Source organism: Catharus ustulatus, chromosome 4, assembly GCF_009819885.2.
Source record: "Catharus ustulatus isolate bCatUst1 chromosome 4, bCatUst1.pri.v2, whole genome shotgun sequence".
Classification (NCBI taxonomy): Eukaryota; Metazoa; Chordata; class Aves; order Passeriformes; family Turdidae; genus Catharus; species Catharus ustulatus.
In genome coordinates, this window is record NC_046224.1 from 2,371,802 (window position 1) to 2,399,560 (window position 27,759).

At 40.3% G+C, this 27,759-nt stretch overlaps 1 protein-coding gene across 3 annotated transcripts in view; it reads left to right on the forward strand.

The window, feature by feature from the left end:
- Window positions 1-27,759, forward strand: part of CHCHD3 (coiled-coil-helix-coiled-coil-helix domain containing 3) — a 133,453-nt gene that overhangs the window by 12,922 nt on the left and 92,772 nt on the right. For all 3 annotated transcript variants that reach the window (XM_033058743.1, XM_033058745.1, XM_033058744.1), the window contains exons 3-4: window positions 9,161-9,245; window positions 24,739-24,883. In XM_033058743.1, the coding sequence (XP_032914634.1) occupies window positions 9,161-9,245; window positions 24,739-24,883 (230 nt within the window). The remainder of the gene's footprint in view (window positions 1-9,160; window positions 9,246-24,738; window positions 24,884-27,759) is intronic.

Below are 27,759 nucleotides of genomic sequence, written 5' to 3' on the forward strand. Positions count from 1 at the left end.
CTGTAATATTAATTAAAATGAGTGGTGGGTGCAGGTTGGGGTGTGCTATAAAAGCAGAGCCACCTGCCCCACAAGGAGTTGGAATGTGAACATTTGACAGTAAAATTCCTTGCCTGGAGCCTGTGTTGCTGCCCATGGAAAGGTATAAAAAGGTACAAAAATGCCCTCCCTCAAGGGCTTTGTGGGGGAGTGATGAGCAGCTTTGTGATCTCCTCATTCCTGCCCAAAGTGGCTCCAATCCAGAGCTGAAATTGGGCAAGATTGACTTTTCAGTGCCACTGATAGTGCACAATCACAGCTGGAGGCTCCTCCTCAGAGATGATGGTGGCAGATGAACTGAACATCAAAATTTGCTATTTTTGTACCCTGGCAGTGCAGGGAGGCCCATTTGGGAGTACAGGACTGAGCAGGAGTGCTTGGCAATTCTTTGCCATTAGTGGTGACTTCTAAGAGATGTTTCAGTTGAAAATCCCTTTTTTTTACTTAGCTGCTATGTGTAAAAATCCATAATTATTTCTCTGCCCTCTGCAGTGGTAGAAGGAGTTTGTTGAAATATATGGGAAAGAATTTAAAACAGATTTTCTCCAAGAAGATGAAAAGAACACCAGCAAATTTCCCTGCACTGTCAGATAAAATAGCTTTACAATAAACTTCTGAACCATAAAGATCAGGAACTGGACAACTTAAATTGTCCTGAAAAGACACCACATGTTTAATCCTCTTGAAAGCAGAATCATCAAATCCTTCTTATCATTGCTTACAATATGATTATTATTTTTTTAATGCTGAATTACGGAATCCTGATGCTTTTATCCATTGTGTTCCACAAGAAAAGCCTTCCAGTGTGTGGAGCAGGGATTACTAAAACAGCTGAAATGGGAATTTTCTCCACTGCTGTATTCACTTTAAGGCAGGGATGGTATTTTAAAGGTATTTGATACTTCTGTTTCATTATTTTTATTAATGATTTTAAATTAACAAGAGGGTAAAATGACTTATGGCTAAACAGCTGCTGAAATAAGTTATTATCTCTATATTTGATTATAGAGGTGGGGGAAGGATGGGTTATGAAGGTTTGGTTGAAATAATTCCCTCCCTTCCAGGGGCATTGGGAACAATTGAAAAAGTCACATTAAAACTCCACACAGTCATTTATCCACACAGCAGGAGTTCCTGCAGAAACTAAAAATTAGGAAGATTTTTATTAACTGGCTTTTTAAACCCAGTGCACTTATTGGTGGGAAATACCTGATTTTCTGGGCTCTCACTTATTTTGAGATGTATTGAACATATTTCATGTTTCCTCTCTTGCACAACATGTCTGTGTCTGTCACTTGTTTATCAAATTTAAGTCCTTCAAGACAGGATATTTCAAAATATCAAAAATATGTCAAACCCACATATTTTTGGTAGTGTGAATCTCAGAAATGAATTGATTTTTGTAAAGCAGAGCTGTTAGCACAGGCAGGTAGAACCTAATTCAAACAATCACAGGGGAAAATCTCCTAATCCTATTTTTTTCCAGCCCCCTCATAAATCCAGTGTGATTTGCTTTATCCCAACATTAATGGGATATTAAAAGGAGAATATTCTAAATATAATAAGAACTAACTTTGTTTTGTTACTTCCAGACCACACACTGTCTTGTTTCTAATTGAAATTAGTATAAATTAATTGATACCCACATTTGCATTGGAAAATAGGGAATGTAATCTATGCAAGAGCGCCTTTGGAAAGTAAAATATTTTTAAATTATGCACACTTAATTGCATTGTTTTTGTCTTTCATTATCCTATGAGCTCGTCTGAAATGTTCCTGCACATTACCAATATTTAACAGTTAATAAAAATTTCTGTCCTTGGAGGGGAGCTTTGTACTGAATTCCTGATTGGAGGAAGTGCCTGGAATTGGGGATTTCAGAGGAAAAGTTGCTGGATGTGTTGGTAGTTAAACTTGTATGAATCTTAAAGTAGAGCTTATTCTTCAAAATGCTCTTTAAAAATAATGATCTTTAAGGAAACCCACAGCTGTTTAAATGCTGGGTTTTAAACTACATAAATGACTTTTTTAGTGTTTTTAGGGTTTACTTTCTGCTGGTGGGCTGAAGGGATGGCTCATTATTGTTTTCATAGAGTGCAAGGCTAATTTGGGTTATTTATAAGGTTAAAGATCAGGTACAGCAGTATTTGAAACCCACTAAATTTTAAAATAATTCTCTGCCAACAATACTGATGCACTTTAGTTGTATTTTCCTATTTTCCCCCCTCTGCTGCTCCCAGCAAATCCAGAGCTCTTTGAGAACTAAAAATTAAGGAAAGCAGAGTGGATTTCATGGTGTCATTGTCTTCCCACCTGATTTAAACACACCAAACACATTTCCTACAGCTTTAATTGGCATTGAAATAATTTCTTCCACTATCCCAGCTCCATCCAGCCCAGCCTTGGACAATTCCAGGGATGTGGCAACCTCCTCCACTGTCTGAGGGAACAATTTCTTCCTGTTGATACTGAAGATTTTTGTGTGACCTGTGCAATTTAGATATGGAGCAAACCAGATTTTTTATTAGGCAGAAAGAATAAATCAAGGCTGTTTGCATATTATAATATTTGCATTTTGATGTTAGAATGTGGGTGGGGAATTGTTTTAATTGTGGAAGAGCCCTGATGCTGGAGCCCTCAGTGTGAGCTGGGAAGGCACCAGGCACGTGGGCTTGCTGATCCTGTATTTATGAGTGTTAATGAACAATTAGGAATTTTCCTGGTGACATCTTCATTAATTTCCCCAAAGCTGCCAGTGCCCTGTGCCAGCAGCTGAGGCAGGTGATGGGGCTGAGTGCCCTGTCCCAAAGCATCTGTTAATATTCCTTCTTAAAGGGATGGGAAAACTTTTACTGGGATGGGAGCCATGTTTTGAGTGCCCTGATCTTGGTTATCAACACCAGATTCCAGAGGTGAAAACAAAAAACTGCAGGATTTCTTGGAGTTGGTTTTTCCAGCACAAAATGGAGTTTTCTCTTGGCTGGCGGTGCTTGGGAGGTGCCTTGGAGTGCTCCCTGTTTGGGGAATGTTTCAAAGGGATTGTTGTGTTTAGTTATGGATTTTAATGGAAATAAAAAAGATTTTAGTGAAGTTTATCCTGGCTTGAAGAGTGGTGGGGAGAGGCTGAGTGAACATGGTGCTGGAGGAGGTCTCATTTTTTACTAATATTTCATATCCTTTATTTTTTCACACCGTCTCTTTCCCTTCAGCCTTCTTCCTTCTCATGTTAGAAAAGTCCAGAGGAGGCCACAAATTTAATAAAGGGACTGGAGTACCTCCTCTACAAAGAGGCTGAGAAAGTTGGGGCTATTCAGCCTAGAGAAGAAAAAAAAAGTTGTGTGGAGATCTTGGAACAACCTTCCAGTATCCATTCTGTTCACATTTTTCTTTTAAATAACCAAGCACAACTAAAAGGAAAAACAGAATTTGGACATTTTTTGTGTGTTTTTTGTTTTTCTTTTTTTTTTTAAATTAATTATCTGAACATTACCTAGCTAAGTATTTTTTAAAAGGCATTTGATTGTATCAAACCTGAGTGTCTCTTCATTAGTAACTTAATGCACCTGCCCTTTCCAGAGAATTTAGTGAAGGTGCCTGCTACTAAATGCTGTTTGCATTAATGGATTTCTTCCAAATGCAGGGCTAATGGGCAGATTCCCAGCTCTGCAGGCTGGAAGTTATTTGAATAATTTGTCCATATCACATTCCTGATTTCTCAGGCTAACATTTCTGAGGCTGCAGGTGTCTGCTTTCCCTGAGGTTTGTTGTTTACTGCTCTGGGTGTAATCCTGACATCCTGCTGATTGTTTCTTTTCCGTGAAGCAGCTGCTTTAGAGAGAGAGAAAAAAGTTATGGATTTGGATCTTGTGATTAACAAGGGCTGAGGAGCTGGAGTCAAATACTACAAGAGCTGTAAAAATCTTTCTGTACCAGACTTGTAGATGTGGAGGATAAAATTGCTGATGGTTCCTCAAGAATTGGCATCATTTTCTCCCATCCTGCTCATGGTGGCATTTGGAATTCCATTCCAGACTCTCATTTGGAGTTCCAAGGCAGAGCACAATTTTTGCATCTGAAACATCAGGAGCTGTTGGGAAGTGAGAAGTCCTTCAGTCCCTTTGGCTCCTCTGTCCTTATCAGTTGTCCCTGAAACTACCCAAAACCTTTTGAAGCCTGGGAAATTTCTGCTTCCTTGTTTGTCTGATTTTGAAGCACAAGTGGGAGAATAAATACAAAGGGTTAAGCAAAATGGCTTGGCACACTCATACAGAGGATTAAAGAAAATGGCTTTGTATACTCTTTATAAATGTATTTTAATAGAAATCAGGGTTTGTGGCATTTTAAAAAGGTGGTGGAATAAACCTCTCAGGTTTACCAAAGATGGATTGGAATCTTGGTCTCTGGAGAAGACTGAATTGAAGTATTGAAATCTGCTTTTCCACAAGGGCACATAGTGACAGGACAAGGGGGAATGGCCTTAAGCTGAAGGAGGATGAGTTTAGATTTGATTTGAAGAAGAAATTGTCTTTCAAACTTTGCCTGAAGAATTAGTGGACAAATAAGAAAAGCCAGGTACTGTATCCCAGAGGTCAAAATGGCAAAACCTCCTTGTGCCTGGACAGTCCCTGCTCAGTGTGCCAGGTCCTGGCAGGAGCTTTCTGGATTTTATCCCTGTTGACCCTGCCTGGATTCCAGACTTCCACCAAAGCTTCTCCCTCAGTGCCTCCCATAGCTGGACAGGGGAGAGAAAATAGAATTAATAGAATTCCCATGGAATCTCCTGGGAATGTCAGCTCTGGAGCAGCTCCTGCTCTGCCCTGGGTGTCTACAGGGTTGTTCCTCTCATAGTCCCACTCTGCTCTGTCCAGCTGCACAAAACTTCTTTTTTTCCTTCTTAAATCTGTTATCTGGTTGGCCCAGCCTGATGGGTCCATCCTGGAGGTGGATGGAATTTGCTCTGCTGGATGTGGAAGAAGCTCCCAGAAACCACCCCCAGAGTCTCCTGTCCTGGTGTGAAAGACAGGTGTCTGCTAAGAAAGGCAGGAGCCTCTCTTGAAATGGAAAATGTAAATAACCTCCCTCCAAATTGTAATTTTGAAATTAAGGAGATCTCAGGCAAAGATATGGGAAATAGGAATAACAGTTCTCTTCTAGGGAAATTAAAATAGAAATACAGCACTACAAAGAACAAACCCCAAACCCTGACACAGTCAGAGTACAGCCTGACACCCGTCAGGCAGGGTGTTGGCAGCAGTCCCATTCCATGGTGGCTGCATCCTCCTGCAGTGACAGATGTGGCTCAGTTGGAGCAGTGCTCCTGTACAAGGTGCAGTTTGCTCTGAAGCTCCAGGGATGATGTGGAAGGGTCTGGTTTTCCTCTGGGATCCAGTGGGAAAGGCTGCTCTGATGTTCCAAATCTCAGATTTTATCTGGGTAGGAAATGCTTGGCTCCTCCCCTGGGTGGAGCATCTCCCCATGGGATGATGGAATTTTATCAGCCACGCACTGGGACTCAGTGGCCATGAACAGGAGAGATCTCCTGGAGGGAGGATGGGCTGTGGAAAGATAAAGAACTCTGCCCCAGCTGGTTTAAGAGCTGACCCATTAACAGGAGATATCTCCCATGGAGATGAGGATCACTGCCCCAGCTGGTTTAACAGATGGTGACAGAATCCACACTGCTGGTCACATCCCACACCCTGCCCACACAAACCCAGTACCACCATTCTGTGTCTGGGCTGTTCCATGGAGCACTTTGGTGCCTCTCAGAGCACTGTGCAGCCCCAGCTGGGGGTGTTCCATCCCCATTGTCCCAGTGCTTTTCCATTCCCATTCTCCCAGGAGAACACTGCCAATCCAGCACCATCCCTTGGTGTGCTGAGCTATTCCTGGGGGGTTTGGAGGATGTTCCCTTTCCTGCCCACCTCACAAATGGGTTTGTGATGGGAGCTGTGCATTAAACACTCTCACACTTTGTTTTGTGCTCCTGTAGGAGCAGGGGATGCCCTGTGATGAAGGTGTGACCTGTCTAAATGTACCTGCCTAAAAAACTTCCCACTTTGCTCTGGGATGAAGCTCTCACTGATTCCAGCATCCTCAGGAACTTCTGATGTTAAAGGGGGTGGTGGTGGGAATGGCTATGCAATAATGATTTAATTTTTAATAGAATAATATTAATATATAAATATTTTAGCAGTCTTGCACCCCGTAGGTTTAACATTTTCTGATATTTCAATGGTCAGCTGTGTGTTTTTAATGCTCTGTAGTGTGAGCAGGAATGTAGTGAACCAGAAATGTTATTTAACATTTAATGTTAAACAGTCTTTTCCTGATCCTCTCTCAAATAAATTATCTTTTTTCTCTTTTAAATGCTTCTCCCCCTAGAACAAATTCCTCCTCCTTGTAGAACTGCATTTTTTTCTTTTTTTTAACTGAAACATCATAAAGCTCCCATTTGGGAGCTACCCAATTATATCTTACAATAATTCTATTGGATGATCTATAGCTCCACTTTTATTCCCTATTAGTATTTGGCTGATCAATGGGCAGCCTAATTGATTGTTAAGGTCAAATGTCTTTATTGGCTGCTGCCCCAATCTTTCCTCATTATGACATAAACCATCCTTTGGTCTGTTGGAGTTCTTGTACTCATTTTTGTACTCCAGAACCATAAATTTCATTCTGTTGATGTTGGTGAACAAGATAATTAATGTTGTTATGTCAGTCAAGATAATCCCAATAAAATAGGGTTTCCTTTTTCACCCAGCTTTTTGCTAGAGATCTGTTGAAAGGTTCATATTCTGCTCTGAATTTTAATTTTAATACATTTTTAGGCTGGGGTCTCACTGGTAAATCACAAGTTTCCCCCACTTTTCCCTCTGTTTCTGTGATCTCAGCATTTCCTGGACCTGGCACGATGGATATCGATTCCTGCTGCTTTTCCTAAGATGTTTTTAACTGGATTAGTTGGCCCAAACTCCCATAAAATTGATGAAGCTGCTTCATTCATTCATAAAACTCTTTGTTGAGGCTGCTTTAGGATGAGCAGAATTGCTGGGAGTCAGAGCTATAACAGCAATGTGGAATAATGATTTTGGATAATCTTTGCAGATAAATCCAGCGCCTGGGGATGAGGTCACAGAGATGCTGAAAAATGAACTTCCCTGTGCTTGACCTCCCCTAGCAGGGGTTTTGTCACTGCTCCAAGGCTTGGGGCACTTTCTGGGATTGAGTTCTCCTGAGTTTTGGGATGGGATCAGATCCTGGAGCTCTGAGCTTCCATGGAGGGGAATGTGAGCCAGGAGTGAGGGAATTACAGTAATTTCAAAATTATAAACTGCACCATTTTGACTAAACTTTTCGTCTGAACCTGGAAGTGCGGCTTATAATCAGGTGTGGTTTATATATGGACAAAGAATGAAAAGTTGCTGTTTTAGTTTGGAGGACAGGTGTCTGCTGAGAAAGGCAGGAGCCTTCTCTTTGAAATGGAGAATGTAAACCCCCTCCCTCCAAATTAGTTATAATTTTGAAATCAAGGGGCTTCTCAGGCAAAGATATGGGAATTAGGAATAACAGTTCTTTACTAGGGAAATTAAAATAGAAATACAGCACTACAAAGAACAAGCCCCAAACCCTGACACAGTCAGAGTACAACCTGACACCCGTCAGGCAGGGTGTTGGCAGCAGTCCCATTCCCATGGTGGCTGCATCCTCCTGCAGTGACAGATGTGGCTCAGCTTGGAGCAGTGCTCCTGTACAAGGTGCAGTTTCCCTCTGAAGCTCCAGTGGGGATGTGGAGAAATCCGGTTTTCCTCTGGAGTCCAGTGGAGAAAGGGGCTCCCTTAGTGTCCCAAACCTCTGTTTTTATCTTGGTAAGAAATGTTGGGCTCTTCCCCCTGGCTGGAGCAACTCCCAATGGGATGCAGTAATTTTATCAGTGCCACAGTGGGACTCAATGGCCATGAGCAGAAAATGACTGGCTGGAGGAAGGATGGGTTGTGAAAAGATAAAGAACACTGCCCCAGCTGGTTTATAAACCATGGCCATGAACAGGAGATATCCCATGAGATAAAGAACACTGCCCCAGCTGGTTTATAAACCATGGCCATGAACAGGAGATATCCCATGAGATAAAGAACACTGCCCCAGCTGGTTTATAAACCATGGCCATGAACAGGAGATATCCCATGAGATAAAGAACACTGCCCCAGCTGGTTTCAATGGATGCCCATTAGCAGAATATCTCCCACTGAGATCAGGATCACTGCCCCACCCTCAACAGATGGTGATAGAACAGATACTTTTTATCACACTCTGTATTGTAACCCAAGACAGTTGCCAACACCCAGACATGCGGTTTATAATCAGGTGCGGCTTGTAATCGTGAAATTACTGTACCTGGAAATCCAAAGGATGGCAGAGCTTCAGCCCAGGGCAGGCAGGGCTTTATTGCAGATTTAGGATTAAGCTGGGTTTTGGTGATTTTGGAGATGTCTTTCAGCCTTGTAGGATTGGTGGCTCTCCAGCTTTTCTCCCTTTTTTCAAATTATTGAAGAAGTTGCTTGCCTGCTTTTTTTTTTGTTCTTACCCAGACTTTCATTGATTCGTCTGACAGAATCTAAGTGGAGGAAATATTCTTTTCATATCTGCTTGATTAAAGAAAATCAGGAGAATTTGGGGCAAAATCTTTGTCTAGGAACTAAAAATATGGATATTTAGGATGTTGTAAGAGCTTTATTGTGTAAAATGTATCTGAAAATACTTGATTCGTTACACAAAGATATTTCTTTTGGTTCTTAAGTCTTTTATGACTTTACTTTTTATATCTCTGTCTCATCCCCATGGTTTTACTTTCCAAAGACATATTTCTGAAGAAAAAATATTTAATTTAATGTATAGTCCATGTTGTTTAATTTTTGAAAGATTGCACTAATTGAAAATTAATCAGAAAATTCTTTAAAGGCTCGCTGGTGCTGTGCTACAATTTCAAAGATGGTTAAACCACAAGAAAGCAACTTCAGCTGCTGTGAGGGAAAAAGCAAATAAACAATGCAGGGCACTGTATTATGCAGTTGTTTCTGTAATTCTGTTAACATTTCATTGGATTTTCTGTTAATTGCAGTTAATGATGAAGAGCTGAAGAAAAGAATAGCTGAGGAACTGGCACTGGAACGAGCCAGGAGAGACTCTGAAGCTCAGAAGAGGAGGTTGGTTCATTAATAACAGTATTTCAAACAAATTTGGACTTAATGCTTTGATTTTATTTATCTGTTTACTGGAAATAACTGCATTTTGTGCCCCAAGACAAAGTGGCTGTGGGAGCTCTGGGGGCTGCAGCAGGTTTGGATATTAAATCCATGTTCAACAACAAATGAGCTGGAATTTCCTTGTAAGAGCTGATCCAAAGTGTTGCTCTAAATCCCTTTTGACCTCTTGAGCTTGGATTTTTTTGCTGCATTTTAAGCTCAAGCTTTGCTGATTTCTCAGGAGCACAAATAATCACTTTGTGCTGCAGAGACAGAGCAGGGCTGGGCTCCCTGTGACCTCAGGGGCTGAGCAAAAATACCTTGGAACAGCAGCAGCAATGGGAATTCTGGAGATTTCTGGGAATTCTGCAGATTTCTGGGAGCTGAAGGATGTTTTGAGGTACTTTGAATATGTAAAATATTGTATTAAACCAGTTCACACCCTTTTGATTCTTTTCTGTATATTGTAATATTCCTTTTTTCCTTAAGCTTTTGTTTTCTCAGGGGTTACAATGACTGGGAAGGCCTGGGCAGAGCCATTATGAGCAATTAAAAATTCCTTTTTAAATTTAGAAATTTTGGTATATGCTGAACTTCTGTGTTTATTTCCCCTTTCAATGATTGTTGTAAATAAATATCACAACACACTGAGTATAAATATCAATATCCCACATCGCCCTGCACTGAGAATGGGGAGAAAGGCTCATTATGATGGATTAAAAAAAATTAGGCTGTAATTAGTACTACTTCAACTGTCTGCATAATCTCACTTGTTTCCTACCCAGCATTCTGTTATTTAATTGAGTTAGGTTGATGGAGTATATAATTAGATAGGACTATATTAATGTCCCAGAGAAAAAAAAAACCATCAGGCTTTTCTCTTTTTTTTTTTTTTTTTTTTTTTTTTTTGCATCAGCAATAAAGGAAATCAATAAGTTACAGTGAAATCCCCCCCCTCTCTTCAGCTGGGCTTTGACAGGAAAACTTGGGTTATTTTTTTATTTTTGAGTTTCTTGAGTGCTCAAGACTTCAGCTAAATGGGATTAAAAATATGGAAATATTTGGTTTGCAACTTCAGTGTTTTCTCATGTGACACTTGCAGGATTCAGCTTGCAGGGGTTGTGCACTGGTCTGTGAAAGGGAGGGGGCAGATTGGGTGAAATATCAAAATTAATTCATGATGATGATGATAAAGAAAGGAAAAATAACAAAAATTTATGAACAACTTATTTTCTGGTTTTGATTTATTTAATTAATTTTTAGCTGCAGCAAGGATTGTTTTATTATTTTTACATAGTATTTGCAATTATAAAAATCTGTTTTTAACAGAGCATGGAGCCTTTTTTGTACTGGATGAAACAACATTAAAAATGCAGATCTTTTTCCATAAGTAAAATTTTAGGTCTTTATGGGCTGAATTCTGGTGGAGGTTTGTGTTTTGAAAAGAAACTCCCGTTGTTCAGATAAATTATTTTGTCTTGCATGAGCAGAATGTTCCAGCTAATAGAAACATGGAATAGAAACTGTAAAAATTTGTGATATAAATACAAACACATTGATGCAGTGCTGGAAAACAGAACAAAAACCAGATTTTTACATTTAAGCTCCCTGACCTTGCTCTTGTGATTTATTAATGATTTCATTTCATAACCCACTAATTTTAAGACAAATCCTGTTGGGATGTGACAAAAAAAATTAAAGTTTTTACCTCCACATTCATCTTATGGATTGTTTTACCATGGATGATATATTTTACATGTTTATATTCTCACTTCTTCCTCTAAATCATGTTTTTTTCCTTATATTTAAATGAAATAATGTCTAAATATATGTATAAAAATATCTGAAACTTTTGACTGTTTGTTTTCTGATTCCAAACTGTCTAATAGCTGATTTTGATGCTGTTTTGTGAGTGGTGTATGACCACAATTTGGTTTGATTGCAAAATGTCTTTTACTCATTTCAGACTGTGATGGGAAGAAATCTTAATTTGAACTCCTAGATAAATTATTTATTCACACATCCATACACAGTACAGATGGGCTGCTCTGTATAAAATTAAAATCTGTGCTTATTTTGGGGATTGGAGCTGAAAAATTACTCTTAAATGGTATTTTAATGCCATCAAATCTCTAACAATATATGAATAACAACTTCTATTAACAAGGCTTGGAATAATTAATAAAGTAATGATTTAGACCCACCTTAGAAAATATTTCCAAAATCCTGCACTGATTCCATTTTACTCCTCCTTTTACTCAGCCCAACTTGGCTCACTTTGGTTTTTGAACATTTTGAAATGTTTCAACTGAAAGTGTTTTAATTTTGAAAGTTCATTTAAAAAATTGATTTCCAACAGAATTTGCAGTGTCTGCAATAGTAACTGAGAGCAGTTAATGTGTCAGAGCTGCAGTCTTAGGGTGATACTCAAGGGAACAGAAAAATGAAAGGATGGACACAAAAATTTGGTCTTGGCAGTAGTGACAGGTAATAAATGATAATTAAGAGAAGAATTCTGAGTAATAAGTAAGAGAAATCCACTTGACTTAATTATAATTTGAATTTTGCCTTTTCTGTGCTTATTCTGGACAAGCTCAGCCAATGTTTAGCTTGGTTTTTTTTCTAATTTCCCAAGAAAATGAGAAATTTTTTAATGTTATGGCTTTGAGAACAGACATTGGGGAAATAAATAAACTTCCTTCTGTTCAGAGAACAGAGTGGAATTTATTCCACTCCATCCATTAACTTTGTCCTTGGCTCTAAAGCTGTTCATTTGTTGGGCTCCATGATAATGATGGTGCTCAGTAAATCTGTTTTTCAAGTTTGCTTGATGAAAAGTGCAGGCAAAGTAAAAAGTATTTTGAGACAGCAAAAAAGAACAACTTCTATCATCAGCATAATGATAAAATTTTAGATACTGCCAACCTCATCAGAGTGCTGGATTCCTCCACTAAAATATACAAACCACTGCTTCAGAGACAAGTGATGGATGTGATTTCCCATGGAAATTGAGTGTTCCTGAATAATGACTTGCCATTTTTTCCCCCCTGAAAATCAGAAAAATTTCAGGCTTTTTATTTTGCTAATCATTTAGCGCAGGCTAATTATATTTGGGCGGGGTTCAGTTTCTTGCTTGGCAAATGTTTCCCAGTTTCCACTTTTTAAATATGATTTGGCACGGGGCAAATATTAATTATATGTAGAGTGAGGTGTTTTTGCAAACTGCTGTGCATGGCAGTGCCTTCAATAGTGCAAGAAGTATATTTTGTTGAAGTCTTCAATATATTCATGCCTGGAATTGTGTTGGTGTGCCAGAAATCTGTCCCTGTGCACTTTGCTCCTGTGAGGTGCTGGGATTGCAGGGTTTGTTTCTTAGAGGAAAACTCCTGCTGTAAGGAGGAATTTTAAGGTGGGAAAAAGCTTAAAAATAGACTTTGGTTTGCTTTGGTGGCCCTTCAGTAATTGTGGTGGCAGCTCTGCTCTAGAAATGTTTAAGGTGTGACAGAGGAGGAGAGGAGAAGGATCCAGGGAGGGCTCCAGGAGAGCTGGAGAGGGACTGAGGACAAGGGATGGAGGGACAGGACCCAGGGAATGGGGAAAGGGGAGACTGGGGAAGGAATTGCTGGAATTGCCAGAGAATCCCTGGATCCCTGCAGTGGCCAAGGAAGGATTGGAGCAGCCTGGGATGCTGGGAGGTGTCCCTGCCATGAGCTTGGAGCTCCCTGCCCAGGCAAGGCAGGCCAGGATTGTGGGATTCAGGACACTCAGAATCCATGCAGAGGGATTGGGATGGAAAGTGGGGATAGAAAAGAGAGGCCCAGGGAAGGGAGAGCCTTGATGGTTTGCTGAGATTGCAAGGGAAGGCCCTGGATGCATCAATTCCTTGGAGAGGAGATGGATCCAATGTCAGGTTCTGGAGAGCTGGGAATTGCCAGGCTGGAGAAGGGAAGGATGCAGGGTGAGCTTCCAGAACATTCCAGGGCCTGGAGGGGCTCCAGGAGAGCTGGAGAGGGACTGGGGACAAGGCACAGGACACAGGGAATGGGGAAAGGGGAGATTGGGGAAGGAATTCCTGGATCCCTGCAATGTCCAAGGCCAGGCTGGAGCCCCTGGGACAGTGGAAGTGTCCCTGCCATGACACTGGATGAGCTTTAAGCTCCTTCCAGCCCAAACCATTCCTGATTCTCTGGTGGCTTTTGATAACTGAATTTTTCTGTGTTTCTACCATGTCATCACCTGTGACCAGGTGGTTCAGATTTGGGTAACAAACTTTTCTCTTGAAAAGCACAGGAAAAATCCTTTCCCTGAGTAAGGCAGCTGGGAGCTCACTGAGCATTCTCTGGGAATGAATTGTTGGATTTTGTTCCCTGTGGCTCTCTGTGAGAGGGTGTGACATTTTATCTGCCATCAGCTGCACCACTGACTGCACCCTCTATTTGTGACATCCTCATCTGTGTGTAGGAATCTTTCTAAAAAGTAAATCAGCTTTGACTCCACCCTGGTGTCACAGAGTTGCTCTATGGTGGATTATTAAAACTGTGGCCATTAAAATTTTTTTATTTGTTATTTTGTTGTACTTCTAGGATCTGGAGATAACTGCTCACCCCACTCTGGGGTTTCATTGATGCTCTGAGCACTTTCCCCCCAGCCTTTATTTTTTTTTGTCATGTCTCAGCAGTACATTGCATAAATGATGAGCTCTTAGTAAACCTTGAGTAAAGAGTTGGTGCAGAACAAATTCACCAGTGAAATGTAAAGTGAGAGAAGAATGAAGAAGAGTATTGGACAAGAAGCCTTTGGGAAACTGCAAACCAAAATTGTTATATTAAAATCAATACTGGGGCTTGACCTTTCTGTGCTAGTGGATACTTTAAAACTTCTTATTGATTTCTGTTGTAATGACATGTTTATTCCAGTTTCCTGGCACAGGTGTGGAGAACAAGGGGGAAAATAAAATGTTGGATTTCTTTACAATATTCATTTTATATCTCAGTGAGGTAAAGGTATGAGGAACATCTTATTGTATCTTCATATTGGGAGCAAATTGATTGTGGTGAAAATTTCTTTCAAGCATTCTTTTCCTCCTCAATTATTATTTTTTCCCCAAGTAATCAGCTGTGTTGAATTGAGAAATCTGCTTTTTCTTGTAGGATTGTCCTCAGGGGGAACAAAAAGCTCCTTTTTAGGAAATAGTTTTTATTTTGTCTTCTGCCACAGAGACCTGTTGGTATTGTTTGCATTAAGTGGGAAGAGAGTCTGGAAAACTCCAGCTTCTCTGCTTCTGACAGTCAGAGGAAAAGCTGGGAATACTCTGAAGCAGTAAAAGTGATGACAATTCTTTTGACTTGGGATAGCTCAAAAAGAAGAGTTTCATACCCTGGTAAAACCAGAGATCCCAGTTGATAATCACATTGAGGAAGGCAAGGTGATTTTATAAACATTTAAAATAAACCCTTTTTTCATTGGAGTGCCAAAGGAGACAGAGCAGATTTTGGCCTCACTTCCCACCTGGAGTTCCTCCCATTTTTCCTTCTCACCCACTCCATCTCTCCAGCATTTTTTCCCCTCTCTCAGCAGACATTTCCCTTGTCTGATCTCACACTCAGCAAAAGATTTAGCAGTGGATTTGTTCCTCAGCAGCCATGATATTCCTGAGGTCTGTAGGATTACAGGATAATTCTGCTGTGTTGTGGGAAAAGAGGGAACAGGAGGGTCAGGCTGGGGCAGGTCAGGGAAAAAACTTGGATGAAATGTGAAGGAATTTGGGATTTAAACATTTAACAGATTTAAACCCTTATTTCAGAGTGAAATAAGTGAGCAGTGAGCTGTTGGAGCTGGTGCTTTTTTGGGCTCTTCAAACCAGCAAAGTTTGGTGTGTGATTTTTACCTGCAAAAAGCCAAGGATGTTTATGAAGTTGGGAAGTATCAAACTGCCTTAGAAGCCTGTTCAAGTTTTATTGTTTTCAGTGAAAAAAAAAATACTGTTTTCAGAAGAAAAAAGGTGTTGGGCAATGGCAGAGTTACTCTGCAAGATTTCCTGCTCTGATTCTCCATTAATAGCATTATGTCTGGCTCTCAGGATATGGAGAGATGAAACTTGGAGATGGGAGGTGGAAATTGGAGAAAGCAGAGCTATAATTCACTCCTGCCTTTATAAACCCCAATTTCCAAGGGATTATTTTTCACTTGGATTTTAAAACCTGCCATCTCAGCTGACAACTTGGATACCAAGCTTCATCTTGATCAGTTTATTTCTAGGAGAGATGGCAAAATGACTTGGAGCCAGTGAGAAAGCATCCACAAAAATAATCCTGCTTCAGAGTTTCAGATTCAGGTAGCAAAGAGAAAAACTATTCCCCCCTGGCAATTTTAAACAAACCTTTACTTTCAAACTTCTGAGCTCTTTCATTTTGAAAAGTAGCAAATGAGCAGCAGAGAAACACTTAAAATTATAATAATAATAATGATACTAATAAAAAATTTTCCAACTGTCACTTCATTTTCATAGGTAATTAATGTTGTCATAATTCCAGGACTGCTTTTTCAGCTCCCAAGGGGAAGGATATTAAGTTGGAAGTAATTTCAAGTGGAGTTATGTGGCTAGCTGAACATACACAAATTATGTAAAGCAGTTTTACAATTCTGACTTGGGTTCTCCACGTGCCTCTGGCACAAAGGTGGGAATTTGCTCATCTATTTTATCTCTGTATAATTCTGATATAAATACACATAGTTTAAAAGCAGTGGCTTTATGAAGTGTAATTAACAATCCCCTCAAACAACCTGCCCCCATTTCTGCTCACCTCTCCTCCTTCCAGCACCAAACACTGCCCCAAAAACACCCCCACAACTCAGGGATCTCCAAAAAAACTCAAACACTGACAGGAGTCACTGTCCTTGTTGCTCTGAGTGTTCACAAGCTGTCCATGGAAGTGCTGTTGATAAATTGAATTAATTGGAGGAAGCTGAGTTGATAACTGAGTTTTAAAATGAGTGCCTTGGATGTTCTGATCTGGCACATAAAATCACGTGGCCATTAGCAGGGGTTTTTCCACTGACAGATGTTAGGCTGGGGTTGGAAGGAAACTGGGAAAGGGAAAAGGGATAATGAGGATGTTCTGCTGGATGGTGGGGCTTGGACTGAGGGTCTGAGTGATGGGACAGGTCTGGTGTTTGAAACAGGGGGAACTGGGGCAGTGATGGTTATGTGGGACAAGGTGGGAAATACTCTTCAAATTGTATTTTCTGTGTTTTCTTGGGTTTAAGAACAGACATCGTGGAATCATAGACTCATGGGGTGGGGTTGAGGTGGGAGGGATCTTTAAGATCATTTCATTCCACAGGGGCAGGGACATCTTCCACTGTCCCAGGGTGCCCCAAGCCCCATCCAGCCTGGCCTTGGACATTGCAGGGATCCAGGGACAGCCACAGCTGCTCTGGGAATTCCATCCCAAGATCCCATCCATCCCTGCCCTCTGGCAGTGGGAGCCATTCCCTGTGCCTTGTGTCCTTTTCCTCCTTGCCTCATCCCCAGTCCCTCTGCAGCTCTCCTGGAGTCCCTCCAGGCCCTGGAATGTTCTGGAAGCTCTCCCTGCATCCTTCCCTTCTCCAGCCTGGCAATTCCCAGCTCTCCAGAACCTGACATTGGATCCATCTCCTCTCCAAGGAATTGATGCATCCAGGGCCTTCCCTTGCAATCTCAGCAAACCATCAAGGCTCTCCCTTCCCTGGGCCTCTCTTTTCTATCCCCACTTTCCATCCCAATCCCTCTGCATGGATTCTGAGTGTCCTGAATCCCACAATCCTGGCCTGCCTTGCCTGGGCAGGGAGCTCCAAGCTCATGGCAGGGATACCTCCCAGCATCCCAGGCTGCTCCAATCCTTCCTTGGCCACTGCAGGGATCCAGGGATTCTCTGGCAATTCCAGGAATTCCTTCCCCAGTCTCCCCTTTCTTTCCCCATTCCCTGTGTCCTGTCCCTTGTCCCCAGTCCCTCTCCAGCTCTCCTGGAGCCCCTCCAGGCCCTGGAATGTTCTGGAAGCTCTCCCTGGATCCTTCCCTTCTCCAGGTGAGCACTCCCAGCTCTCCCAGCCCTGCAGCAGCTCCATGGATTTTTCTGGATTTGCTCCAGCAGCTCCACATTCTCCTGCTGCTGTTGAGGTCCCAGAGGTGGGCACAGAACTCTGGGCATGAGTTCAGCCTAAAGAAAGATCAGAATCCTCTGCTCCCTTGCCCTCCTTGTCCCTGCTATCCAGCATGTCCCAAACTCATGTGGGAGTTGTGTGGGATGGACCAAAGATGAGGGAGGAGTTACTGGGATGGGAAAAGGTCAGCAGCAGCTCAGGGATCAGTGTTGGAGTCACTGCACTGTTCTCAGCTCTGTGTATAAGGAATCAAGGGCTAATTTATATGCATGTATGGCAAACGTTAAGGAGGAGCAGTCACCCTGAGGAAGAAGTGGGTATGGAATAAAGTGGTGGAGTTCTCATTAAATTTAATAATGTGGAGTTCAAGCATAATTGCTCAGAAGTGTGATCCCTTCCCTCTTCTGCCTGTGCTGGAGTCAAGAGAGCTCTTGGTCAGTTGTGATGGATTTGTCAGAGAGTTTTAATGGTGCTGGTTTTGGTGGATTAAGTGGGGCCAATTTGGGTCACATTTGACTGGTTTTGCACTAAGGCCTCGTGAAATTATGATAAATCTGGATTTGATGAGCTGCATGATCCTTTTGGAGTTCATATTGCCATGGTTTAAAAGCTTCAGCATTTTGAGTTTGAATTTGGAATCTTGAAATTATGAAATCTTTTAGGTGTGAAATTCCTTTAAGATGGAGTCCAGTCATTAATCCATCACTGCCAAGCCACAACTAAACCACATCCCCAAGTGCCACATCTTCAAATTGTTTAAATCCCTCCAGGGATGGGGACTGCAGCAGTCCCTGGGCAGCTGTGCCAGGGCTGGACAGCTTTTTCCAAGAAGAAATTTTCCGAATATCCAAACTAAACCTCCCCTGGCACAGCTTGAGGCTGTTCTCTTCTCTGGGATTAGATCCCAAATCCCCCTCCTGTCAGGGAGTTGTGAAAGTTCCCCCTGAGCCTCCTTTTCTCCAGGCTGAGCAATAAAAGCACCAGAAATTTGAAGGCAATTTTTTTTTGACACCATGGCTTTCAGGTGCAGAAAAATGATATTTTCTGTTGATATTTGCGTGATCTGAAAGGTTTAAAAGGGAAATTTTAGAACAGTTGTTAGAATGCGGTTGCTGCTAATGTTAGGAACAGCTCCTGTCACCTGTGCTTGTGCAAAGCCTTATGTGAGTGGAGAATAATGTTTTTAATGAGTGAACAGTGGTAAAAACTTCAGTTTTGAAGAACTTTTTTGTGTTTCCTGAGACTTGTCCTTTCAGATCATTTATTTCCTTATCTCTGTCCTTCGTTCCGTGCTTGTAAAATCAGACAAACTTGAGGTAATTTCTCTGACTTTGCAGACAGGTGAAATGGAGTCAGAGAAATCTCCATTTCACACCTCTCAGGGCTCAGCTCAGCTTGGAGATGTTTTCCCTGACATCTCTCACATCCTCTCAATTCCCTCGTCGGCCGCGGCGATTTCCCGGCGCGGCTTTCGGCGGCACAGCCCGCGTCGCGCTCATGAAATATTGAAACTCAGCTCTCACCAACGTTATTCACTCATTAATATTGCAAGGTTGCCTAAACACGTTGCTCCAAACATTTTGGGATCTTCTGCCAGTCCTTCAGGAGGAATTAAGGAACTTGTTGGGCTCCAAGAAAGCAGAAAATCTGATGGATCCTCTTCATGTTTTATCTCCAGCTGGAGTAAATTTTTTGGGTTTCATATTGAATGATACCTCATTAAATTTTTCCCTAATTCACAGAGGACAGGATGATTTTCCTGAGTCTGGAGCAGGGAATATTTTGATTTTTGCTTGGTTGGAAGTAATGAAAAATGACACAGTTCATGCTTTAGGCTTGAGTGAGTTTATCGTGGAACGCCACAGATCCATCAGATTGTGTAGCTTGGAGACTGTAATAAAGATAAAACAACTGGCAAGTAATCACTGCCCCAAAAAATAGCAAAAAGGAAATGCTTAGGCTTTGATAGTGTAATAAATTTCCAATATCTGAAAATAAAGGCTGAAAATGACAAATCACTGTATTTTTCTAACAGTATTGTTTGCCAGTTCTGGATTTCTGTGGATTCTTGATGAATGTGGAATAAACTCTGAAGTGGCTATCAGAGCACCAAACCAATATTTTTCAGCTTTTCTCAGTGTGTTGCTGTTGTCTCTGAATTAAAAGGTGCTTTTTCTTTAATTAACATCTGCAGGTGTTTTTCAAGAACAACAGAAATGGATATTTGGAAGTAAACAAAAGAGGGAGTTCTTGTGGATTTAGAATTAAATTACTCATCTTGTTATTGTGGCTAACAGGGATCATGCTGGGCATGAGGAGAATCCTGGGCCACGAATCCACATGGCAAAATTAACAATTTGCTTTTCTTGAACTTAATTAAAAACTAGATGTGAAAAGGATGGAAACTACTTGGAGTGCAGAAAAGTTTTAGGGATTTTTTTTTTTAGAGTGTATTTTTTATTTCCTGGGATACAGAAAACTCCTTGGCCCTCAGAGCTGCTTTCTTGTCTGGGTCTTAAATTTCCATTTCTGTGTTTCAAATTTGAATTTCTAATTGGAATGTGGAACCAGTTCTATATTTGAATCCTCTTCTCTTGTTGGACTTGATATGATGGTTGCCAGTTATTAAGTCATTACTTAATTGAGGAATTATTTTTCCTCTTGTTTTGCTTTGTGTTATGTTGTTGTTACTTGATTTTAAGAGATGTGGGTTAAGCATTTCAGTCTGTCTTAGATAATACTCTCAAATATTTGATAAATTCCCAGGTAAATTCTCTTGTGCTTAATCTTGCATGTAGGACATCCATAGTGCTAAAGCTGTACAGTAACAAATGCCACTAAATTCCCACATTCCCTGCTCTTCCAGAAAGAAAAAGAGAGGAATAAAAAGATGGAATGCAGAAGCAGAAATGTTATTTTGGTGAAATATTTTCCCTTTGGTCTGAAGCTCTGTTGGAGAGGAAGTTGGGATGGGTGATTTGATCACAGGTGTTTGATTCCTGCTCTCATCTCAGAAAATCTAAATTAACAAAAACTGATTATTTAATTATTTATTTATATTTAAAATAAATATTCTTTAAAAAATATTTTTATTTTTTAGTATCTGGGAGTGTCTTCCAGAATTCCTTTTTGCTTTTTTTGTGTGATTGCTCCTCGAGGTGACGCGGTGGCTTTTGTGTTCAACGTGAGCCAAATCTGATTTAGAGGTGGAATGTACTGCAAACATTATTTTGATTAAAGTGACTTCAGGACTTAAACAGTCAAAAATCTGTCTTACAGTGGAGCCTAAATATGACAACGTGATAACAAAAATACTCAAATTCTTGTTATGCCCCTCTGACAGGAATAAATCTTCTGAGATGCCTAAATCCTGGGTGATTGGTTTATCAGGATTTACCCATCCTCTTACCAAAAAAATACAGATATATAAATTTTCTGCATAGCAGTAAGTTAAGAGCATTGAAGTTCTCAACAGGAATTGTTGCTTTTTTTTTGTGTTGGTTGTGTGCTATAAAGCAGTTGAGAAATGAAATATTGTGAAGTGTTAACGCAGACTTTAACTGGAGCTGCTTCTTAATGCTTTATGTGCGTTTTCCAATAGCACCATGAGAAGTGATTGCCTTGCATGCCACACTTCATTAAATCAGCCACTCCACACTTCTTAAAGCAGTATTTCATAATTATTTAGAAGGATTTTATTCAAAAAGATATCAATTGTGTGGGGAAAATGTATAGCCAGCAGCCTTTTCTGCTGCTTCAGCAGCTTTTTTGAACATCCTTTCTGTATAAATGATCAGTGTAACACTCTCTGTTGTCTGGAGTTCTGTGCTCAAACACAAGAACCATTATCTTGAGCCTTTATCTCTGCTGTAATTAAAAATGTCACTTGAAAAATTCCTGTGGAATTCCTGGAGTAGTGACAAGTTGCTCTAACTCCTCACAAATTGCACAGTGCCTCTCTCTATTTTATTATTATATGTTTTTGGTTTTTTTTTTTTAAAAAAAACTTTTACCTAGATAATAATACAATTTCTTCCTGTAGATCCAGCTGATGTTTGCCTTTATTCTGGACACGCTGAATGCCAGGAAAATGAATTTGTAATGGCAAGGAAAAAAAACAAAAAACTCACTGGAGGTTGATGCAGGCGAATGTTTGCGATCAGCGGGATGTGCCGAGTGTTTGTTTCATTAAGCTCCTACAAGCCACCCAATTATGGAACTCAAATAAATGAAAATTACTTCAAAATCCTGCTTATTTTGTTAAAAACTCTGCTGAATTTTAATCAGTTGATGTGGCTGTTTAGGAATTTTGTTTTCTGAGGAAAAAGTGCCCTAAATGAAAGTTTGGTGGAGGCTTGAGGGATTGAACTTGTGTTGTGTGATCCTGGTCACACAAATGAGGGTCGGAGATGATAAAAAAGACTTGAAATTTTTACTTGAAGGTGCTGCCAGGAGCAGTCTTGGATGTAAAAAAGTTCCTTTTTGGCCTAAATTGTATAAAATTTAATAATTAAATAGTGTCATTTTCTTGTATGGCAGAACAACCTGCAAGGAAAGGGGGTAAAAAACCAAACAGTAAAATGAGTTTTATGTGGCTGAGGTGACCTGAGTGTTTAAATCTAGAAGTTAAATGGGAGATTAGGAAGATCTAATTTGATGTAAAGAAGAATTAAATGTAAATATCTGAGTGCTGTGGGGTTGTTTTGTTTTGGGGATTTTTGGGTGCTTTTTGTTCATGAGTTTTTTCTTTTTTGTTGTTGTTTTTTAAATTTTCAGAGTTTATCATGTGACAACTTTTGGCTGGATTTTTCAGCTATTTTATATGTAAAATATATTTCATATCTTTGAATTACTCTGCTACGTACAACAGCATAAAGAAGAGACATTTTTAAGGGAAAACCACTTGCAGGAGGTCAAATCCAAGAAGGATGAGGAAGGATTTTCCTTCAGTCTCAGGAAGCATTAAATGCTCTGTTGCTCACCAGAAAAAGGTGCTGAGACTACTATTTTGACACTTTTTAGACAAAACATGATTTCTCCAATCCAAAAGACAAGCAGCATGTTTTGACTGTGCTGTGTGAAGGATTGTTATGATTGTATGAAGGATTTGTTATATCAATCCTGCTGGAGTAATTTGGGGGACCTTGGGAAATCACTTAATGGAATTTGGTCCATGTCTGCATAATCTTTTTTTTTTTTTCTTTTTTTTTTTTTTTTTCTGGAGTAATTGAAGATGCAGCTTAATAAACTTTTATAAAAGATTCCCAGTTGGTTGCTGCATTTCAGAGGGTTTGGAGCTGAGCACTGAAGTAATACATCTTGTAATTGTCTTTTTTCCTCCCTACCTCACTTAAATGCATTCCCTGGGGAAGAATCTAATGTACTCTAATGCTGGTACCTTTTACAAAGTGACCCGACTCATTAGGATTTGTTCTCCAGAGCTCCCTTGACAACAGATAAATGCACTGAGAATATTGAAGCTTCCTCTCCATCATTCTGCCCCCCCCTCAAAAAAAAATCTATTTGAAACCCAGTGTTTCATAGCTCCATTATTGCTCTGAGCTCCGTGCTCGGTGTCACAACACACAAGTTTTATTCACCGAGCGATTTCCGAGCGTTTCCATGAAAATGAGACACAGTGTGCTTGTCTCAAGTACTCCATTGCAGGCTTCAGATCTGTTTATGGCTTGTGACATATAAATGTTGAGAGTTTTCTGGGCCTGAAGTTGCCTTTATTAACTCTGTTGCAACAAGTTCAATAACTGTTTTCTCTCCTCCTCTCAAATCGCTGGGGAAGGTTGATTATGGATCTTTGTGGAGCTTGGGAAATGGATGAAGTCCTTGGGTTTATGGTGTGTTTAGAGGGAGGGAAGCACTTTCCCAGTGCAGGAAGGCTTTTAGGTGGAAATTGAGTGCCTGCTGGCTGGTGGGAGAAGGATTTTCCTGGAAAAAATGGTTCCATGAAACCAGACAAAAACCCAGCCAACCAACAGAGTCCTCTGCGTCTTGTTTAAAAATCTATTTCATTGAATGAGTCGTAATTTATATAGTTTAATGAACAGTGATGTCACAACCTGTAACTTCTCTGTATTCAGATTTTGATACTTCAATTTGAAATAAACTTCTGGATTCTTTTAGCCAGTTGTCCTAGTTTGGAGGACAGGTGTCTGCTGAGAAAGGCAGGAGCCTCTCTTTGAAATGGAGAATGTAAACCCCCTCCCTCCAAATTATTGTAATTTGAAATTAAGGGGCTTTCAGGCAAAGATATGGGAATTAGGAATAACAGTTCTTTACTAGGGAAATTAAAATAGAAATACAGCACTACAAAGAACAAACCCCAAACCCTGACACAGTCAGAGTACAGCCTGACACCCGTCAGGCAGGGTGTTGGCAGCAGTCCCATCCCATGGTGGCTGCATCCTCCTGCAGTGACAGATGTGGCTCAGTTGGAGCAGTGCTCCTGTACAAGGTGCAGTTTCCCTCTAAAGCTCCAGTGGGGATGTGGAGAAATCCGGTTTTCCTCTGGAGTCCAGTGGAGAAAGGGGCTCCCTTAGTGTCCCAAACCCTCTGTTTTTATCTTGGTAAGAAATGTTGGGCTCTTCCCCCTGGCTGGAGCAACTCCCAATGGGATGCAGTAATTTTATCAGTGCCACAGTGGGACTCAATGGCCATGAGCAGAAAATGACTGGCTGGAGGAAGGATGGGTTGTGAAAAGATAAAGAACACTGCCCCAGCTGGTTTATAAACCATGGCCATGAACAGGAGATATCCCATGAGATAAAGAACACTGCCCCAGCTGGTTTATAAACCATGGCCATGAACAGGAGATATCCCATGGAGATAAAGAACACTGCCCCAGCTGGTTTATAAACCATGGCCATGAACAGGAGATATCCCATGAGATAAAGAACACTGCCCCAGCTGGTTTATAAACCATGACCATGAACAGGAGATATCCCATGAGATAAAGAACACTGCCCCAGCTGGTTTATAAACCATGGCCATGAACAGGAGATATCCCATGAGATAAAGAACACTGCCCCAGCTGGTTTCAATGGATGCCCATTAGCAGAATATCTCCCACAGAGATCAGGATCACTGCCCCACCCTCAACAAATGGTGATAGAACAGATACCTTTGATCACACTCTGTGTTGTAACCCAAGACATCAATATTTGTATTTTAAGTGTCTGAAGAAGCCAAGAGTAAAAAACATTTCTGTGACAGCTTTCGAAGCTCTACTTTGAAACCCCATTTGGAAAGCAGATTTTTGAAATGTCTCTCAGCTTAAATCTCCCTGCACCTCCTGTAGGTTGAAACAAGAGCAGATGTACGTTCGGGATGAGTTTGGCAAACTCCTGGAACGGGAGAGGATCTCCTCCAACGAGCACCTGACCCGAGCCATCCTGCGGGAGAGAGCGGCCACCGAGGAGGAGCGGCAGAAGGCGCAGCGCTTTGTGAGTCCTCCTACTTTTACAGAGATCACTGGTGGGCCAAGCAACTCTCTCCTCAGGTGTAAAAACCTAAAATGAGAGATGAACTCCAGAGGGGCTCTTTAAAATGCTGTTTATTGTATCCAAATGATAGAGGAATTTATTTATTATTTAAAATACTGTTTATTGTACCCAAATGATGCAGCAATTCATGGGTTGTGAGTGACAGAGCCCAGCCCACAGCCTGACAGGCACAGCTGTGAGTTTGTCTGAAAGCTTCCTCTAGTTCTGCTTACAATTAATTATTTACTTTTCATTATAGATCATCTTAAAACAAAACAACCAATCAACATCTTTACTATTACCTATAACCTATCACAACTACTGGCATTCCCATATTCCTGTCACTATTTTCCAATCACAAAAGGTCAGTGTGTTACAGTTTAAGCTAGAAGTTGTTTTTCAGTTTTCTGGCTGCAGAAAATTCTGAGATCTTTTCTCTACTTGCAACATTGGTATTTTTGTTGGTCTGTGAAAATCTTTTTGTTTGGTAAAAACATTTTTTGTTTGAGGTGGATTTATCCTTTGCTCAGAGTCACAAAAGCCCCTTCCAACTCACCTGCTCTTTGCCTTCTTAGTTACCCAGTGAGACTGGCTCAGCAATTCTTTTATTCTATATCAGAACTTGCAATCATTTCTAGTCCTTCTTCAGATTCTACATTCAAAGACCTTTCTGTTATACACAAATATCTGTGTATCTGTCAAATCCTGATCCTTCCCAACACTCAGGTCTATTAGGCTTAATTTTATTTTTTGTTTTCAGTAACGTTGGTATTGAAGCATGAAAGATGAAGTTTTGTGTTGGACTTGGTTGTTTATTAATTTTTATTATAGTAGAGTGAGTGCTATAACACTCCAGCTAACAGGCTAAAAATGGAGTTGTATCTTGCTTGTTACAAGGTCTTTTAAAGCTAAACAGTTCAATTAAAAGCTAACAGCTAAATTATTTTTACTTTTGACTCAATGACTGAACACCCATGACCTGCAGTGTGGCATTTTCCATTTAACCAAAAAATATTACTTAAAACTGAGAAGAAAGAGGAATGAGAAGGAAGAAGCAGCCAACACCCCAGAACTTGTGTCTTGTTTCATACCCATCACTATATTCTAAATCCCTAAATTTCACACCTTTCACTATGTGATATTATACACTAATACTCAAATTACACACTGGTGATTTTAACTCCATCACCCAAATCTGGAAACCTTCTCCAAGGCTTCAGGTCAAAAGCAATGTTCTGCTGGGGGTCAGTGCCAGAAAGCACAGACAACTCAAAACTCCCAGGCTTCAGGGTTCCTCTTGTTGGTAGGAGAGGAGAGCAGATCTCATTATTTCTTTTTTTTTCATGACTAGGTAGCATGTAATTTTATTTTGATTAAACATCTCTCTTTTAAGGGGTTTTACTGCTCGTTTCCAACTTTGGAACCAGCTCAGTGCAAAATTCTGTTTAAAAGAATCATCTCTCATTAGAGCTGGTGCATCAAACCTTCCTGACAAGGAAATTGGAGCATATGGTTGGCTGTTTTCTTCAGAAAAATGACATTTTACTGTTCAGTCCATTTCAAATCTCTAACAGATTTATAACTTCCTCTATGGAGTGTTTGCTTGCTGTAGTGAGTCTTTATTGACTCTTCTTTCTAACAATAATCATTATTGTCTGAGGTGGGAATATGCCTTAAAAATAGAAATATACTTGAGTGTGAATACTAAAGAAATTGGTGTTTTCAAGGCAAAAAGTTTAAAATACTTAATGTGAGCATTGCTATGAAAATAAATGGGAATTACTTATGTCAGCAGCAACATAAATATTTGTTGGGCTCTCTGAATCTGGAGTAAAATTCTAAGTTTTTAAGGTTTATGGGTTGGTATCTTAGTAATCAATCACTTCAATAAGCAATAGCTTTGTCTGTGCTGTGGGAGTTCAAATCTGATGTTCATGTTATTTCTCCAAATGCCAATTTCAAACCAAACCAATTCCACCTCAGTGTTGGGATTTTTCCCACCCATTTCTGGATGCTTTTTCACCTCTGTGGTAATGTTGTTGTTGAAGAATAATTTCAGTGTTGGAAACAAATGTTTAGTATTTTATCCTTGTAAAACATGGGAACAAAGAATGGAAAGGAATTATGACCAAGGTACAGCCTTAGTTCTATGCCTTAAATCCTTGGATTTTTAATATTGTGTAGGAGAGATAAGGGTTTTGTGGCCTGGAGCTAATAAGGAGCTGAAGATTTATAATGGAGACTATTATTTGCATAATTACTGGGGGTTTGCATCTTTTTCTCCCTGTTGTGGTGATTTTGGGAAGCACAAGCTGGATTTCTCCTCTGCCAAAGGCTTGAGAAATTTCCTTATTATGGATATGAAACTGCTTTATTTAGTTATTTGACTGGTTAATTTTCACTTGCTGCAGAATATCAAAGTTAGCAGTTGTGTCATCTCGGTTTTGATCAATCTTCTGGTTCCATCTGTGAAATTTGAAAATATCTGGTGGTTCTTGGGTGCAGGTTTGTTATCCCCACTGCAGATTTGCCATTTCCACTGGAGCTTGTTCATTCTTTGACGTGTGTACTCTGAGATTAGAAAATAACAAGAAGGTTTTGTCTGTTTGCTTCCTTAAATACGAAAATATTGAATAATTCTCACTTCCTATAAGTCAGCTCCTTTATTTCCTTGTAATAGGTCAGATTTTATTTCTTTGGCTTCATTGCTTACCCTACCTGTGCATTTATTTCCTGTATCAAAGCTGAATTCAAAATCTGTACCACAGGGAAATGTATTCCTGTGTCTCCTTTGTCAGGTACTGTAGGAATTCTATGTTCTAGTAAACTGCTACAAC